Below are 19,530 nucleotides of genomic sequence, written 5' to 3' on the forward strand. Positions count from 1 at the left end.
AACAATTCAGAAACACCGATTGGCATTCACATGCACGTGTGCATGTGTGCACGCGTGCACGTGCACGCACACACACACACACACACAGTCCCCAAGAAAAGCAAGCTCTCTCTAGCCAAAATATCAGGAATGGGTAGTTTAGCAATACTAAAAATTTTAGACAACTACTCTACTTCAAACAAATATCCCTGAAAAATCTACAGTCCCACTCCCACCATACCAGCAAAGGCCAAGTGGAAAACCTAATCTTCACCCTTGCCAGGCTGTAATGAAGTGTCCTAATGCCTATCAAACTCTCTTCCCCCTTCACCCACCAAGGATTGTGTTAGAGAAGAAGGCTCAGTGGAGATTCAGGCATGCTTAGCAGTAATGAGACCACCCAGCCCCCCCAAACACACAGTGTCAGTGGAGACTACATGGAAAGCTTAGACTTCCATCTTCTAACCAGTAACTTTCACCTTCCTACCTGGGGTGGTATCAGACAAAAGACACTGGAAAGTCAAGACTGTCACCACTGCCAAGTGGGAATGAGGCTATCTGCTCCAGCAGTCTGAGGCAAGGCCATATGTGAGAGTGGTAACCCCTTCCAGACAGAGTGGTATCAACAGAATTAAGAGCCTGAACTCCTACTCCCACCCAACACTAACTTAGTACCACTTCACCCCAGAATATCAATAGAAACAGAGGGGAGAATCTAGACTCCCATCCACACTTGGTAAAAATGAGGCGGTCTTGCCTCCATTACCTCACTGGATCTATGTCAACAGAGGTCAAAGAAAATGCAAGATTTAAATAAGATCCAGAGTCTCATAATACTTACATTTTCCAGGTGACAATTAAAAAAATAACTTGTCAAACCAAGAAACCCAGAATATCTCAACTTTAATGACGAAAGACAATGAACAACCACTAATACTAAGATTTCACAGATATTATAACTTTCTGAAAAGGATTTTAAAACAGTCACTATAAAAATGCTTCAATAAACAATTACGAAGATACATGAAACAAATGGAAGAATAGAAAATATCAGTAAAGAAATGGAAAGTTACAGGAAAAAATAAATAAATAAAAAATTTCAAGAGGCAGCAAATGACTATTTCACTACTAAAATCACAATAACCAGAATTTCAAAACTCAATGGGTAGGCTCAATGGAAAGAAAGGAGAGGTTAGAGGAAAGAATCAGTGAATTTCAAGACAGAAAAATACAAATTACCTAATCTGGAAAAGAGAAACAAAATGCACTTAAAAAAAAAAAAAAAGAAAGAAAAAAACAGTGAGAGAACGAGCTACAGAAGTATGTGGACTATATCAAAGATCCAACATTTGTGTCATTGGGGTCTCAGGAAAGAAGAAAGAAGGCAAGGCCAAAAAGCTACTCAAAGAAATAAGGTCTGAAAACTTCCCAAATTTCTCAAAAGATAAACCAACCGATTCAAGACTCTGAGTAAATTCCAAAAAGAATATATCCAAAGAAATCTTCACCAGACACATCATAGTCAAATTTTAAAATTAACAACAAAGAAAATCTTGAAAGTAGCCAGAGGATAACAACCCATTACTTATTGGAGGAAAAGCAATTTATTTATTTATTTAAATGTTTCAAGTTTTTATTTAAATTCTAGTTAACATGTAGTGTAGTATTATTTTCAGGAGAATTTAGTGGTTCATCACTTTCATATAACAACTAGTGATCATCACAAGTACCCTCCTTAATACCCGACATCAATTTAGCCCATCCTCCACTTACTTTCCTCTAGCAACTGGTTTGCCTCTCTCTCTCTCTTTTACTTTCCTTATATTCATCTGTTTTGTTTCTTAAATTCCACATATGAGTGAAATAAAATGGTATTTGTCTTTCTCTGACTGACTTATTTCACTTAGCATAATACATCCTATCTCCATCGATGTCATTGCACATGGCAAGATCACATTCCTTTTTATGGCTGAGTAATATCCCATTATATGTGTATGTGTGTGTGTATATATATATATATGTGTGTGTGTGTAAATATATGTATATATATAGTACATATTGTATACATATTGTGTATATGTATACAATACACCAGGGTCCATATGTATTTTTGTATCCTTTGGGTAAATACATAGTAGAGCAATTGTTGGGTCTTAGGGTAGTTCTATTTTTAACTTTTTAAAGAACCTCCATACTGTTTCCCAGAGTGGCTGCACCAGCTTCCATTCCCACCAACAGTGTAAGAGGGTTCCCCTTTCTCTGCATCCTCACCAACGTCTGTTGTTTCCTGTGTGGTTAATTTTAGCCATTCTGACAGATGTGAAGTGGTATCTCATTGTGGTTTTTTTTTAAGATTTTATTTATTTATTTGAGAGAGAGTGAGAGAGATGGAGAGAGAGAGAGCATGCATAGAGGGAGAGGAAGAGGGAGAAGCAGACTCCCTGCTGAGCAGGAAGCCTGATGCAGGGCTCAGTCCCAAGACTCTGAGATCATGACCTGAGCTGAAGCCAGGCGCTTAACCAAGTGAGCCACCCAAGCGTCCTTCATTGTGGTTTTGATTTTATTTCCTTGATGATGAGTGATATTGAGCATCTTTATATGTGTCTGTTAGCTGTTTGTATGTCTTCTTTAGAAAAATATCTATTCATGTCCTCTGCCATTTCTTAACTGGATTATTTGTTTTTTGGGTGTTGAGTTTGATAAGTTCTTTATAGATTTTGAATACTAACCCTTTACCAAATATCCCATTTGCAAATGTTGTCTCCAATTCTGTAGGCTGCCTTTTAGTCTTGTTGATTGTTTCCTTCACTCTGCAGAAGCTTTTTATCTTGAAAAAGTCCCAATAGTTCATTTTTGCTTTTGTTTCCCTTGCCACAGGGGACTTATTTAGAAAAAAAAAAAAAAATTGCTTCAGTAGATGTCAGAGAAGTTACTGCCTGTAGTCTTTTCTAGAATTTTATAATTTAGGCCTCACATTTAGGTCTTTCATCCTTATTGAATTTATTTTTGTGTGTGGTGTAACAAAGTGGTCTGGTTTCATTCTTCTGCATGTTGCTGCCCAGTTTTCCTAACTCCATTTGTTGAAGAGACTTTTTTCCATTGGATACTTTTTCCTGCTTTGTCAAAGATTAGTTGACCATATAGCTGTGAGTGCATTACTGGGTTTTCTATTTTGTTCCATTGATCTATGTATCTGTTTTTGTGTCAGTACCATACTGCAGCTGATGACTACAGCTTTGTAATATAGCTTGAAGTCCAGAATTCTGATGCCTCCAGCTTTGCTTTTCTTTTTCAAGACTGCTTTGGCTATTCAGGAACTTTTATGGTTCCATACAAAATTTAGGATTATTTGTTCTAGCTCTGTGAAAAATGTTGGTGGTATTTTGACAGGGATTGCATTAAATGGATTGCTTTGGGTAGTATAGACATTTTAACAATACTTGTTCTTCCAATCCATAAGTATGGAATGTTTTTCTTTTTCCATTTCTTTGTGTCATGTCCAACTTCTTTCATAAGTTTTTTTATAGTTTTCAAAGTCCAGATCTTTTACCTCTTCGGTTAGGTTTATTCCTAGGTATTATATAGTCTTGGTGCAATTGTAAATGGGATTGATTCAACAATTTCTCTTTCTGCTGCTTCATTATTGGTGTATAAAATGCAACAGTTTTCTGTACATTGATTTTGTATCCTGTGACTTTTCTGAATCTGTATATCATTTGCAGTAACTTTTTGGTGGAGTCTTTTGTGTTTTCTACATAGAGTATCATGCCATCCATGAATAGTGAATGTTTGACTTCTTCCTTGCTGATTTGGATACTTTTTATTTCTTTTTGTTGTCTGATTACTGAGGCTAGGACTTCCAGTACTATGTTTAATAACAGTGATGAGAGTGGACATCCATAGAGGAAAAGCTCTCAGTTTTTCCCTATTGAGGATGATATTACCTGTGTGTTTTTTGTATATGCCCTTTATGAGGTTGAATTATGTTCCCTGTATCCTTTCTTGAAGGTTTTTATCAAGAATGGATGCTGTACTTTGTCAAATGCTTTTTCTGCATCCAACAAGAGGATCATGCGGTTCTTATCATTTTTTTATTTATGTGTTTCACATTGATTGATTTGTGAATAAATCCCACGTGGTTGCTGTGAATAATTCTTTTAATGTATGGTTGGATTTAATGTCCTAGTATCTTGCTGAGAATTTTTGCTTCCAGGTTCATTCAGGGATACTGGCCTGTAATTCTCCTTTTTAGTGGGATCTTTGTCTGGTTTTGGAATCAATCTAATGCTGGCCTCATAGAATGACTTTGGAGGTTTTCCTTCCATTTCTATTTTTTGTAATTGTTTGAGAAGAATATGTATTAACTCTTTTTAAATGTTTGGAAGAATTCTGTTGGGAAGCCATCTGGCCCTGGACTTTTGTTTGCTGGCAGATTTTTGATTACTGTTTCAATTTCTTTGCTGGTTATGGGTCTGTTCAGGTTTTGTATTTCTTCCTGTTTAAGTTTTTGTAGTTTATATGTTTCTAGGAATTTATCCATTTCTTCCCAGTTGCCGAATTTGTTAGCATCTAATTTTTCATAATATTCCTTTATAATTGTTTGTATTTCTGTGCTGTTGGTTGTGATCTCTCCTCTCTCATTTGTGGTTTTATTTATTTGGATCCTTTCTCTTTTCCTTTTGGTAAGTCTGGCCAGAGGTTTATCAATTTTATTAATTCTTTCAGAAAACCAACTCCTAGTTTCACTGATCTGTTTGCTGGAGTTTTTTCATAACGTTTATTTGTGTTCTAATATTTATTATTTCCCTTCTTCTGCTGGCTTTAGGCTTCACTTGCTTTCCTTTTCTAGCTTCTTTAGGTGAAATGTTAGGTTGTGTGTTTGAGATTTTTCTTGCTTCCTGAGGTAAACCTGTATTGCTATATACTTCCATCTTTGGACCACTTTTGCTGCATCCCCAATGTTTTGGACCATCATATTTTTATTTTCATTTGTTTCTATGTACTTTTTTTATTTTTTCTTTAACATCCTGGTAAACCAATTCATTCTTTAGTAGAACGTTCCTTACCCTGCATACATTTGTGGTCTTTCCAATTTTTTTCTTGTGGTTGACTTCAAGTTTCATAGCATTGTGGCCCAAACATAAGCATAGTATGACTTCAACCTTTTTGTATTTGTTAAGGCCTGATCTGTGACCCTGTGTGTGATCTATTCTGGAGAATACCCATGTGCACTCAAAAATAATGTGTATTCTGCTGTTTGAAGATGAAATGTTCTGAATATATCTGTTAAGGTGATCTGGTCCAGTGGATCATTCAAAGTCATTTTTCCTTGTTGATTTTCTGCTTAGATGATCTGTCCATTGCTGTAAGTGGGGTGTTAAAATCCCCTACTGTTATTGTATTATTATCAATGAGTTCCTTTATGTTTGTTATTAATTGACTTATGTATTTGGGTGCTCCCAAGTTGGGTGCATAAATATTTACAATTGTTAGATCTTCTCCTTGGATAGATACCTTTATTATGATATAGTGCCCTTCTTCAACTCTTGTTACAGTCTTTGGTTTAAAATCTAGTTTGCCTGATATAAATGTTCATACTCTGGGTTTCTTTTGATGTCCATTAGCATGATAAATGGTTCTCCATCCCCTCACTTTCATTCTGGAGGTGACTTTAGGTCTAAAATGAATCTTTTGTAAGCAGTATATAGATGGGTCTTTTTTAAAAATTCATTCTGATACCCTATGTCTTCTGATTGGTTCATTTAGTCCATTTACATTCAGAGTGATTGTTGATAGATATGAATTTAGTGTTACTGTATTACCTGTAAAGTCAGTGTTTCTGGAGATTTTTTCTGATTCTGTCTAGTCTTTGTTGTTTTTTGTCTTTCTTTACCACTCAAAGATTTACCTTTAACGGTTCTTGCAGGGCTGGTTTAGTGATCATGAACTCTTTTATTTTATCTTGTTTTTTGTTTGTCTGGGAAACTATCTCTGCTTGTATTCTGAGGGACAGCCTTGCTGGATAGTATTCTTGGCTGCAGATTTTTCCCATTCAACACTTTGAATATACCATGCAACTGTGTTCTGGCCTATAAGTTTCTGTGGAGATATCTGCTGCTAACCTTATTTGTCTTCCCTTATAAGTTAGGGATTTCTTTTCCTTTTCTGCTTTCATTAGTTTTTCCTTATCTCTGTATTTTGCATATTTTACTACAATATGTTTTGGTGTTGGCCTGTTTTCTTGATTTTGATGGGAGTTCTCTTTGCCTACTGGACTTGTATTTAGTATATATTAGAACTCTCAAATTTCTAAAAAAAATAAAAAAAATAAAAAAATAAAAAAAAAAAGAACTCTCAAATTTCAAGATGTCCATTGACAGATGAATGGATAAAGAAGAGGTGGTATATATATATGATGGAATATTATGCAGCCATCAAAAGGAATGAAATCTTGCCATTTGCAATGACGTGGATGGAACTGGAGGGTATTATGCTGAGCGAAATAAGTCAATCAGAGAAAGACATGTATCATATGACCTCACTGATATGAGGAATTCTTAATCTCAGGAAACAAACTGAGGGTTGCTGGAGTAGTGGGGGTGTGGGAGGGATGGGGTGGCTGGGTGATAGACATTGGGGAGGGTATGTGCTATGGTGAGCACTGCGAATTGTGTAAGACTGTTGAATCACACACCTGTACCTCTGAAACAAATAATATGTTAAAAAAAAAAGAAGAAGAAGATAGCAGGAAGGGAAAAATGAAGGGAGGGAAATTGGAGGGGGAGATGAACCATGAGAGTCTATGGACTCTGAGAAACAAACTGAGGGTTCTGGAGGGGAGGGGGGCGGGGGGATGGGTTAACCTGGTGATGGGTATTAAAGAAGGCACGTACTGAATGGAGCATAGGGTGTTATATGCAAACAATGAATCATGGAACAGTACATCAAAAACTAATGATGTAATGCATGGTGATTTACATAACATAATAAAAAAAATGTAAGAAAAAAAAGAACTCTCAAATCTCAGCAATATGAAAACAAGAAAACCCGTTAGAAAATGGGGATAAGACATGACGAGATGTTTCAACAAAAAGGATATACAGACAAAGGGGCTCAATATCACTAGCCATTAGAGATATGCAAATTAAAATCACAATGATATCACTACACACACCTATGAGAACAGCTAACTTTAAAAAATGAAAAAAAGGACAACACAAAATGCTGGCAAGGATGTGAAAAACTTGGAACACTCATATATTGCTGTTGGGAGTATAAATATGGCCCAGCTACTCTGAGTGACAATTTGGCAGTTTGTTGTAATCTATATATACACTTCCTATGTGACCCAGCAATTGCACTTTTGGACATTTGTCCTGGAGAAATGAAAGTTATATTACATAAACACTTATACATAAATGTTCATGGAAGCTTTATTAATAACATGGAAAAATTGGAAACAAGATATCCTACAATGGATGAATGGTTACACAACTACTCAGCAACAAAATGGAAAAATTATTGACACATGCAACACTTTGGATGAATATTAAGAGAATTATGCTGAGTGAAATACAAGCTAATCACAAAAAGTCATATAATGTATGATTCCATTTTTAGAACATTCTTAGAATGATGGAATTATAGAGATGGAAAACAGATTAGTGGTTCTCAGAAGTTAAGGATAATGGGGTAGGGATAGATAATAAGGGAATAGCAGAAGAGAAACCTGTGGTGATGAAACATGTATAGATTTGTGGTGGTGGTTACACAAATCTATACATGTGATATAATTCCATAGAAAGATACACACACAGACATACACACCAATGATTGTAGGTAAAACTGGTGAAATATGAATAAGGTATGTGGTTATAGCAATGTAAATTTTCTGACTTTCATGTTATAATTATATAAGATATTGCTACTGGGAGAAATATTTGAAGGAAACACAAGATCTTTCTGTATTCTTTTTGAAACTTATTGTCAATCTACAATTGTTTCTAAATAAAAAAAATTAAATGAAGTTAATTCAAAGAAAATTTCCAAACTTTGTGTAGTGAAAGTATCATAGCCAATGAGGTTTAACCAAGAATGATTCTTGCTAAAAGAAAATTTCTAGTGAGATACGTCCTTTTGTCCTCTCATTTCTATTTAGAATCACTGAAAAAATCACATAAAATGCATGAAACTATATATTCCACTTTCCTTTGTGTATTTTAGCTTCATCACAAAGTTTATTTGTAATGATGTTTGTATTTTAGTTGGCTCGATACATTTGTCTCTCTTATTCAAGATAATATGATATTCAGAAGATATATTTTCTATTTTAACCAGAGTCAATATTCTTTTCCCAACACCTAAATAGTGCCACTTGGTCTGAAAGATTTAGTATAGTATCTAACATTGTCTCAGTAATGAAAAGAGAAAAACACTTGATTGAAGAGAGAACATTTAAATTATTATAGTGTCAATATTTAGCCCAAATCCTGCTCTAAACTGAAATTAGTCCATTTGCATAAAAACAAATATGATAATTCTTTTATCCTAGATGAAATATACTTTAGATTCTTATGATCAAAGAAAGTTAAAATTATTAGCTTCTCATCTGTAGCCTGTGGACTGATTTAAAATGTAATGATTCAGTGGGCTCAGATCTTGAGCTAGATGATAAATTTATTTTTCCACTGTTTCTATAGAATTCAAGACTTGATCATCAGTGCTTCTTGCACATGTGAAGTTATCAATAAATAAATTCAATACAAAATGCAAAATATCACAAACCTTTATTCCTGCTAGTGGCTTGGGCTGCCATGGGAACATGATCTTGCTTTGTGCCTTTGCTTCCACATGGTTTAAACTACAGTGAATAGTCACAACGGCTCTAAGGAATTCCAGAACTGACTGTTAAAAACCATGTAACAGAATGTTATAACATACACTTGATTTGCTCAATTTGTTTGACAAAGTCTGTGAAAAAATAAAATTAAAGGCTTTTCTTAACTGATCAGTCAGTTTAGTCAAAATACTTGGGTCAAAACTAAAATACCAATTTTGGTAAGTCATTTTGGATACTCTCTAAATGGACATCACTGCCAGGAAAGCCCAGACTATACAGAGATGGAAATGTCTACATATGAAAATTCAAGGGGAAATGTAAATTATAGAGACATGTATTGCACTGTCACCCCGTTTTATAAGGTACAGCAAGAGGTGGGTTACATGAAGCTTACTGTAATGGTATTTCTTCATTTTTCTGAAATTTCCACATAATAGCAAGGTGGCATTTTAGAATTTCCAGAACTATAAATCATTTTTTAAATCATGATGATATTATTCAAAGCAGATGTGAAAACATATGTTTGCCACAGGTGTATAAACTGTTTACTTGTCAAATTTAATAATGTTGAGACTTCTACTTTAACTTCTTTTTCTTTTAATAACTCAAATCTTTTGAATAAAATATATTTTATCTTAATATCACATATATAACTGGTAGAGTTTGACACCAAAAATCTCATTTAAAAGAAAGCTTTCCACTATAACCTGGGTGCAGTTTAATATGCCACTCCTATCTATTAATGTCCTTATCAGAATGTGTGACCAACCTATTTGATTGTAATGAGTAAAACTGCCATTCCACAGCAAGTGATTCAGAAATTCCAGTACATACTACTGTGTATTTTATGAAAATTAGTTTCTGTACATCTGTACTAGCACTCGAGTTTATTTTTCATAAGACACAGTAGTGTGCACTTGAGCACTGTAGCACACAGGCCAGCCCTAAATGCCATTTTGACTAATGGGGTTTGCATTTCTGATAGAATCACATGTATCATGTACAGCTTGAGATTTTCCTAGAAAAGTTGTTTTACTACCACACTGTCCTCCAAATAATCATGACTTGGTGGTAAAGAGGTCTCAGGAACAAATTGTTGCTAGATTAAGAATGAAATTGCATCTTTAACTAGAATTCCATTACCTGTATAAGAGCTTGGGTATTCTAATATACTAAAACTGGATTCTTCCATTCTGGCAAGTATTCTGAAATCAATCATTTACATCTTGGAGCCCCAGAGGGCATAGCCTTTCAGCATTTGGATAAGAAATGACTAAACATATGGCAAGGAAACCAACCATGGATCAATGAAATTAAAATCATACATTATTCCAAATTCTAACTAAAATGCTCATCTATGTAATTAGGAAGCAAGTTCAGTCTAGAGAAGAAAGATAAATTTCTCCATTAACTCTTCAGCTCATGGAGTCTTTTTTCTATATATTATGTTTATCTTTAGTAGAGATAGAAAAATGCACCCTATACTGAAGTACAAACAGACCATTTGGTGAACTGATAAATTATGTGTTACCTTATGCTCTTTAGCTTAGAGTTACTGTTTAATTCACAATGACAGAAATAATGTATAGCCTATAATATATGCCAATATGTTTTCTTTTTCTCTTACCTTTTAGCCTTTTAAACAAAATTGTACTCAGTTTTCATATCAAGATAGCATGACTTTGGAGAGGAAAAGATGGCAGAGGAGTAGGGGACCCTATTCCAACCAGTCCCTGGAACTGAGCTGGATATCCACCAGACCACTCTGAACATCCACGAAATCAGCCTGAGATGTAAGAAGATATATCTGGATCTCTACAAACAGAATATCGCAGGCAGTTGGTTTCGAAGTATGAAGTGGGGAGATGTGATTCTGAGGGCACATAACCAAAGATAAAAGGAAGAAGGAGGGAGCCCAGTCATCGGGATCCTGCACTGTTGGTGATAGATAGCCTCCTGAACTGGGGACAGGGCATAGACTTGCAGACCAGTAACAGTGGGGAAAGGACTTTAGGGAAACCCTCTGGACTGAAACCCGGAGCAGCGGGGCCACCCATGTGAACTGGAGGTGGCTGGTGGTTTTAGGAGCACAAAGGACAAAGACATGCCCTGACCAGGAAGTGAAGATTGGGAGTACTGCTGAGGGGTGCACAACCCAGGACACTGCAGTTTTTAGCAGCATAGACAGAAGCGGAGATAGTGTGGGCTGGAGAGTTCACTGAAGAACAGACTGTGATCTCTCTGTTCTGAGGCAGATGGTTGGAAATGATCTCCCCTGCTCTGACTCTAGGAAGAGATGTGGAAAGCCTCCAGAGAAAAAAAGCCCCCCAAAACCAGTTTCTACTGAGCCCATCCCCCCCACAGGGGGCAGGACAACTCTGCCCAAATAGGGTCACCTGAGTAACAGTGCAGCGGGCCACTCCCCCAGAAGACAGGCTGGGAGAACAAGAGGCCGGCAACCCTAAGGTCCCTATAAAACAGGTGCACCTTGCTTGGGTTGTGGTCAATAATTTGGATTCTGTACATTCCCTCAATCACCCCTCAAGAGAATGACTAGGAGGAGTAACTCCCAAAATAGGAAAGACTCAGAGACTGTGACTTCTGCCACAGATTTACAAATGGATTCAGATATAACCAAGATGTCGGAGATGGAATTCAGGGTAGCAGTTCTGAAGACAATAGCTAGAAAGGAGAAAGTGATTAATGGCACTATAGAGTTTCTAAGGGCAGAAATGAAAGCTGAACTGGCAGAACTTAAAAATTCTATAAATGAGATCCAATCTAATCTAGATAATCTAACAGCTAGGGTAAGCGAGGCAGAATGAATTAGTGATCTAGAAGACCAATTGATAGAAAAGAAGGATAAAGAGGAGGCCAGAAGAAACAACTCAAAATCCATGAAAACAGAATCAGAGAAATAAGTGACACCAAGAAACATTCCATTGTCAAAATTATTGGGATCCCTGAGTGGGTGGAGAGAGAGAGAGGACTAGAAGATATATTTGAGCAAATCGTAGCTGAGAACTTCCTTAATCTGGGGAATGAAAGAAACATTCATGTCTTAGAGGCAGAGGACCTCTCCCAAGATCAAGGAAAACAGGCCAACGCCCCGGCATGTAATAATAAAACTCACAAATCTCAGAAGCAAGGAAACCATCTTAAGGACAGTTAGGGGGGAGATATTCCTTATGTAAAGAGGGAGGAACATCAGAATAACATCAGACCTATCCACAGAGACCTGGCAAGCCAAAAAGGGCTGGCAAGACATATTCAGGGTACTAAATGAGAAGAACATGCAGCCAAGAATATTCTATCTAGCAAGGCTGTCATTTTGAATGGATGGAGAGATGCAGAGTTTCCAAGACAAGCAGAAACTGAAAGAATATGTGACCACTAAGCTGGACCTGCAAGAAATATTAAGGGGGATTCTATAAAAGGAGAAAGACCCCAAAGGTGATATAGAACAGAAATGTAGAGAGACAATCTATAAAAACAAGGACTTCACAGGCAACATGATGACAATAAGTTCATATCTTTCAATAATCACTCTCAACGTGAATGGCCTAAATGCTCCCATAAAACAGCACAGGGTTGCAGATTGGATAAAAAGATAAGACCCATCCATATGCTGTCTACAAGAGACTCATTTTGAACCTAAAGATACATCCAGACTGAAAGTGAAGGGATGGAGTTCCATCTTCCATGCCAACGGACCTCAAAAGAAAGCTGGGGTCACAATTCTTATATCAGACAAATAAGATTTTAAGCTAAAGACTGTAGTTACAGACACAGAAGGACACTATATCATTCTTAAAGTGTATATCCAACAAGAAGATCTAACAATTGTAAATATCTATGCCCCCAACATGGGAGCAGCCATTTACATAAGCCAACTGTTACCAAAATAAAGAGTCATATTGATAACAATAAGTTAATTGTAGGAGACTTCAATTTTCCACTCTCAGCAATAGATAGATCATCTAAGCAGAAAATCAACAAAGAAACAAGAGCTTTGAATGACACACTGGACCGGATGGACCTCATAGATATATACAGAACATTACACCTTAAAACAACAGAATACTCATTCTTCTCGAGCGCACATGGAACTTTCTCCACAATAGACCGCATACTGGGTCACAGATCAGGTCTCAACCGATACCAAAAGATTGAGATTATTACCTGCATACTCTCAGACAATAATGCTTTAAAACTGGAACTCAATCATAAGAAAAAAATTGGCAGAAATTCAAACACTGGGAAGCTAAAGACCACTCTGCTCAAGAATGTTTGGGTCAACCAGGAAATCAAAGAAGAACTTAAACAATTCATGGAAACCAATGAGAATGAAAACACATCGGTCCAAAACCTATGGGAAACTGCAAAGGCGGTCCTAAGGGGGAAACACATTGCTATCCAAGCCTCACAAAAAAAAAAAAAAAAAAATCCCGAATTCACCAACTAACTTTACACTTTAAAGAACTAGAGAAAAAGCAACAAATGATGCCTAAGCCATGCGTTAGAAGAGAAACAATTAAGATTAGAGCAGAGATCAATGAATTAGAAACCAGAAACACAGATCAGATCAATGAAACTAGAAGCTGGTTCTTTGAAAGAATTAATAAGATCAATAAACCACTGGCCAGAATTATCCAAAAGAAAAGAGAAAGGACCCAAATTAATAAAATTATGAATGAAAGGGGAGAGATCACAACTAACACCAAGGAATAGAAACAATTATTAGAAATTATTATTAACAACTCTATGCCAATAAAGTAAGCAACCTGGAAGAAATGGATGCCTTCTGGGAAACCTATAAACTGCCAAGACTGAAACAGGAAGAAACTGACAACCTGAATAGGCCAATAACCAGTAACGAGATTGAAGCAGTGATCAAAAACCTCCCAAAAAACAAGAGTGCATGGCCTGATGGATTCCCTGAGGAACCTACCAAACATTCAAAGAAGAAATAATACTTATTTTCCTGAAGGTGTTTCAAAAAATAGAAACAGAAGGAAAGCTTCCAGACTCATTCAATGAGGCCAGCATAACCTTGATCCCTAAACCAGGCAAAGACCCCATCAAAAAGGAGAATTTCAGACTGATATCCCTGATGAATATGGATTCCAAAATCCTCAACAAAATCCTAGCCAATAGGATCCAACAATACATTGAAAGGATCATCCACCATGACCAAGTGGGATTTATCCCCGGGATGCAAGGGTGGTTCAACATTCACAAATCAATCAATGTGATAGAACACATTAATAAGAGGAGAGAGAAGAACCATATGGTCCTCTCAACTGATGCAGAAAAAGCATTTGACAGCATACAGGATCCTTTCCTGATTAAAACTCTTCAGAGTATAGGGATAGAGGGAACATTCCTCAAGTTCATAAAATCCATCTATGAAAAACCCACAGTGAATATCATCCTCAATGGGGAAAAGCTGAGAGCCTTTCCCTTAAGATCAGGAACACGACAAGGATGCCCACTCTCGCCACTGTTGTTCAACATAGTACTAGAAGTCCTAGCCACAGCAATCAGACAACAGAAAGAAATAAAAGCATTCAAATTGGTAAAGAAGAAGTCACTCTCTCTCTTTGCAGATGACATGATACTTTATGTGGAAAACCCAAAAGACTCCACCCCCAAGTTACTAGAACTCATACAGCAATTCAGTAATGTGGCAGGATACAAAATCAATGCACAGAAATCAATTACTTTCTTATATACTAACAATGCAACTGTAGAAAGAGAAATTAGAGAATCGATTCCATTTACAATAGCACCCAAAACCATAAGATACCTAGGAATAAACCTAACCAAAGAGGTAAAAGATCTATACTCTAGGAACTACAGAACACTCATGAAAGAAATTGTAGAAGACACAAAAAGATGGAAAAACATTCCATGCTCATGGATCGGAAGAATAAACATTGTTAAAATGTCTATGCTACCCAGAGAAATCTATACCTTCAAGGCCATCCTGATCAAAATTCCAATGACATTTTTCAAAGTGCTGGAACAAACAATCCTAAAATTTGTATGGAATCAGAAAAGACCCCAAATCGCCAAGGAAATGTTGAAAAGGAAAAACAAAGCTGGGGGCATCACATAGCCTGATTTCAAGCTATATTACAAAGCAGTGATCACCAAGACAGCATGGTACTGGCACAAAAACAGGCATATAGACCAATGGAACAGAATAGAGAGCCCAGATATGGACCCTCAACTCTATGGTCAAATAATCTTCAGCAAAGCAGGAAAAAAATATGCAATGGAAAAAAGACAGTCTCTTCAATAAATGGTGCTGGGAAAATTGGACAGCTACATATAGAAGAATGAAACTGGAACATTCCTTTATAGCATACACAAAGATAAACTCAAAATGGATGAAAGACCTCAATGTGAGACAGGAATCCATCAAAATCCTAGAGGAGAACATAGGCAGTAACCTTCGACATTGGCCACGGCAACTTCTTCAAGATAGAACTCCAATGTCTAGTGAAGCAAAAGCAAAAATGAACTTTTGGGACTTCATCAAGATAAAAAGCTTCTGCACAGCAAAGGAAACAGTCAACCAAACAAAGAGGCAACCCACAGAATGGGAGAAGATATTTGCAAATGACACTACAGACAAAGTGCTGATTTCCAAGATTTATGAAGAATTCCTCAAACTCAATACCCAAAAACCAAATAATCAGATCAAAAAATGCGCAGAAGATACGAACAGACTCTTCTCCAAAGAAGACATACAAATGACTAACAAACACATGAAAAAATGCTCATCATCATTAGCCATCAGGGAAATTCAAATCAAAACCACATTGAGATACTACCTCACACCAGTTAGAATGGCAAAAATTGATGAGACAAGAAACAACAAATGTTGGAGAGGTTGTGGAGAAAGGGGAACCCTCTTACACTGTTGGTGGGAATGCAAGTTGGTACAGCCACTTTGGAAAACAGTGTGGAGGTGCCTCAAAAAATTAAAAAATAGAGCTACCCTATGACCCAGCAATTGCACTCCTGGTTATTTACCTCAAAGACACAGATGTAGTGAAAAGAAGGGCCATATACACCCAAATGTTCATAGCAGCAATGTCTGCAATAGCCAAACTGTGGAAAGAGCCAAGATGCCCTTCAACAGATGAATGGATAAAGAAGATGTGGTTCATATATACAATGGAATACTACTTAGCCATCAGAAAGAATGAGTACCCAACTTTTACATCAACATGGATGGGATTAGTGGAGATTATGCTAAGTGAAATAAGTCAAGCAGAGAAAGTCAATTATCATACGGTTTCACTTGTTTGTGGAACATAAGGAATAGCATGGAGGACATTAGGAGAAGGAAGGGAAAAATGAAGGGGGGAGGGAATCGGAGAGAGAGATGAACCATGAGAGACTATGGACTCCATGAAACAAACTGTGGGTTTTACAGGGAGGGGGGTGGGGGGATGGGTTAGCCTGGTAATGGGTATTAAGTAGGGCACGTACTGCATGGAGCACTGGGTGTTATACAAAAACAGTGAATCATGGATCACTACACCAAAAACTAATGATGTATTGTACAGTGACTAACATAACATAATTAAATTAAATTAAATTTTAAAAAGTTAGCATGACTTTGAAATTCTTACTCTCCTTACCTTCTTTAAACTGATATCCTAAGAAAAAAACTATATACTGTGCAGAGATGATACATGTACCTCAGTGGATCAAAATCTAGTTTGACATCATATCTATCAACATTCTAGATAAATACTTGATTGGAGTAACTTCCTAAGCTTTCATTTGAAATGCCCAAGTAAGTATATATTCTAAAAATCTCTTTTGATTGTTGGGGGAACATCTTTTCTCCATTACAGCAACTCAGTTTTTCAAATGTAACTATCAAATGGTGAGTCATTTAAACATAGTTTAAAAAGTGCATATATAAGTCAGATGTTTCTGATCAGGCATAATAAAAGGGCATAAAGTGAAGTTTCCAACCACAAGCACAGAAAAACTTCAGGCTGATATGTAATTTATTAACATTAAATAAACAAGCTTCAGGTAAGTGTATTTTTTTTTTACTACTAATATAATTTATCTAAAGCCAGTATAAATTTATTCTGTTTAGGAAATGTGGTTGCAAGATACAGCACTGGCATGTTAATTCAGTTACTATCTAATATTTATATGTCCAACAAATAAGCAAAAATCATTTTACCTTTATTATCCCTTTGGAATTTTTTGATGGTTGGTCCATTATCCTGATCAACAGTAAGTTCCTCTCTATTGTTGGGCATCATAGCTATAAATAAAAGATAAAACTGAGTAATTTTCTTGCAAAACACCCAAAAGAAAAGTAGAAAAGTATTATATAAATAACTATTTTACTCCAATAACAACTAACATGAATTGTATACATCTCTATCTGAAACAGTGGAATCATTTGTGTTGGTTTGATGATTATGTAGTTTAAAAATCAATAAACTGCTCAGTCATGTGAATTTTTAAAGTGGAATTAATATATAGTGCATATATAATTGCCCACATATTTTTTTAAATCATTTTAAATGTTTGCTCTTTTAAAATTCATATACAAATTAGCTATTTACCTGCATAATTAATAATATAGTTCCCAAAAGGTTTCCAGAAAGAATTTATCACTTAATTTCATGAGTTTAAAATCATTACAGATAACTCACTTTATTGAGTTTTTTTTTACAAATACATATAGCAAAATTAATAGGTAAAGTATAACTTTCTGGTAATTATTATAAATGCTTTTTAACAAACCATTTATATTGAAAAAGGGAAAAGCATGCCAATTTTCATAGTTTATCATTTAATTCTCTTTTGTTATATTTTTTTATATCATTATATTGCTAGCGGCTCCTGGGTGGCTCAGTCAGTTAAAGGTCTGCCTTTGGCTCAGGTCATGATCCCAGGGTCCTGGGATCGAGCCCCATGTCTAGCTCCCTACTCAGTGGGGAGCCTGCTTTCCCTCTCCTCCCTGCTCATGCTCTCTCTTGCTATCTCTGTCTCTCTTTCTCAAATAAATTAATAAAATCTTTTAAAAAACATTATATTCACAGACCTGTATCTCTGAAACAAATAATACATTGTATGTTAAAAAAAAAAAAAAAAGAGGAAGAAGATAGCAGGAGGGCAAGAATGAAGGCGGGGGAATCGGAGGGGGAGACGAACCATGAGAGACTATGGACTCTGAGAAACAAACTGAGGGTTCTCTAGGGGAGGGGGTGGGGGGATGGGTTAGTCTGATGGGTATTAAAGAGGGCACGTTCTGCATGGAGCACTGGGTGTTATACGCAAACAATGAATCATGGAACACTACATCAAAAACTAATGATGTAATGTATGGTGATTAACATAACATAATAATAAAAAAATAAAAAAATACATTATATTGCTCTATAAATAAAATATGATCACTTTAAACCAAAAATCCTCAAACTTTTTTTTCTTTTTTTGTTTTAGACAATCTCACAATCATGCTTGGACACCTGGGAATATGCATAGACAGCCTAATTACTGCCAATGGAATTAGAAATGTTTTATGTGGTTGATATATTTTTTAGAATATTATATTGTTTTAGAAATATTTGATTTTATTTCTAAGTGTAAGATACTATTCCCTTAAAATATATGTATCACATAGTATATTTCCCTATGTGTTCTGCTCTTAGCCAGCCCTCAATAAATAATTCTCTCTCTCCCTTTTCTCTCTCCCCCACCCCTCATTAATACAAAGATTATCCTGACAGAATAATGTGTGTTTTGGGTTCTTGATTCGTTAATGGTATCTGGCTCTATCTGCTTTTCTTGCTCAGACTCCCTTAAATCAGTTGCACACGGTTGTAACAACCAGGTAGTCTGTGTCCCAAAAGCTGTGATAAAGTAAAGCTAGAAGACCCATCACCTCTTCCAGGAATTGAACTTACTCCCTTAGGGCACTAACCTCAAGTTCTAGCTCAGTGGTTCTTAACTCTGGTTGCACATTAGAATATCATGAGGAGACAGTGAAAATCAAAACAAAGCAGTGCTGCCAGGCTCTATTCCAGACGAGGTAAATCAGACTCTGAGCATGTAACCTGGGCATTCGTATCTGTAAATGTTCCACAAGTGATTATAATGGGTGCCAGATTTGAGACTCATTGCGCTTACTATGAGCCACAAACAATATATAATATTGACAGGCTAAATGAGACTTGGATGAATTTCCAGAAGGGAGAAATTATCTTCATCCTTCCCCAGCACAAATTCAGAAACTAACGCCTCTGCTAATCCCTCAAATTCCTCTCCTCCCCACAAAAAAACCAAAAAAACAAAAAACAAAAAAACATTATTTTGGAGAGGCTTAAAGCAATCACTGTTATGGTGTATAAAAACTTAGAGTTCATATAAAGAACAATTTTATAGAGTAAGACTAAAAGAGGAACAGAAATCATTTTTCCTAAAGGAAATGGATATTTAAGAAATTGGATTGTGTAGATACAAAAGATTAATAAAGATTTTACCTATCTCATTTAGTTCATAATTATTATATACTAGATGAGAATTTGTTACAACTGAATGCACTTGGTAACATCTGTATACCTGAGTAAAATCAGACAGCAAGGGATAATAAACAATCAAGGTAAAGCCACATAGACAATAAGAGTGCTTATCACTCACATTTCCTTAGCACTTTAAAC

General features: G+C 36.1%; 1 protein-coding gene across 5 annotated transcripts in view; it reads right to left on the bottom strand.

The window, feature by feature from the left end:
• The window catches only part of DACH2 (dachshund family transcription factor 2), an 890,246-nt gene that overhangs the window by 97,528 nt on the left and 773,188 nt on the right, over window positions 1-19,530 (bottom strand). For all 5 annotated transcript variants that reach the window (XM_078064867.1, XM_078064865.1, XM_078064864.1 and 2 more), the window contains exon 8: window positions 17,040-17,123. In XM_078064867.1, the coding sequence (XP_077920993.1) occupies window positions 17,040-17,123 (84 nt within the window). The remainder of the gene's footprint in view (window positions 1-17,039; window positions 17,124-19,530) is intronic.

The sequence above is a fragment of the Halichoerus grypus genome, chromosome X (genome assembly GCF_964656455.1).
Source record: "Halichoerus grypus chromosome X, mHalGry1.hap1.1, whole genome shotgun sequence".
In the NCBI taxonomy this organism is placed as follows: Eukaryota; Metazoa; Chordata; class Mammalia; order Carnivora; family Phocidae; genus Halichoerus; species Halichoerus grypus.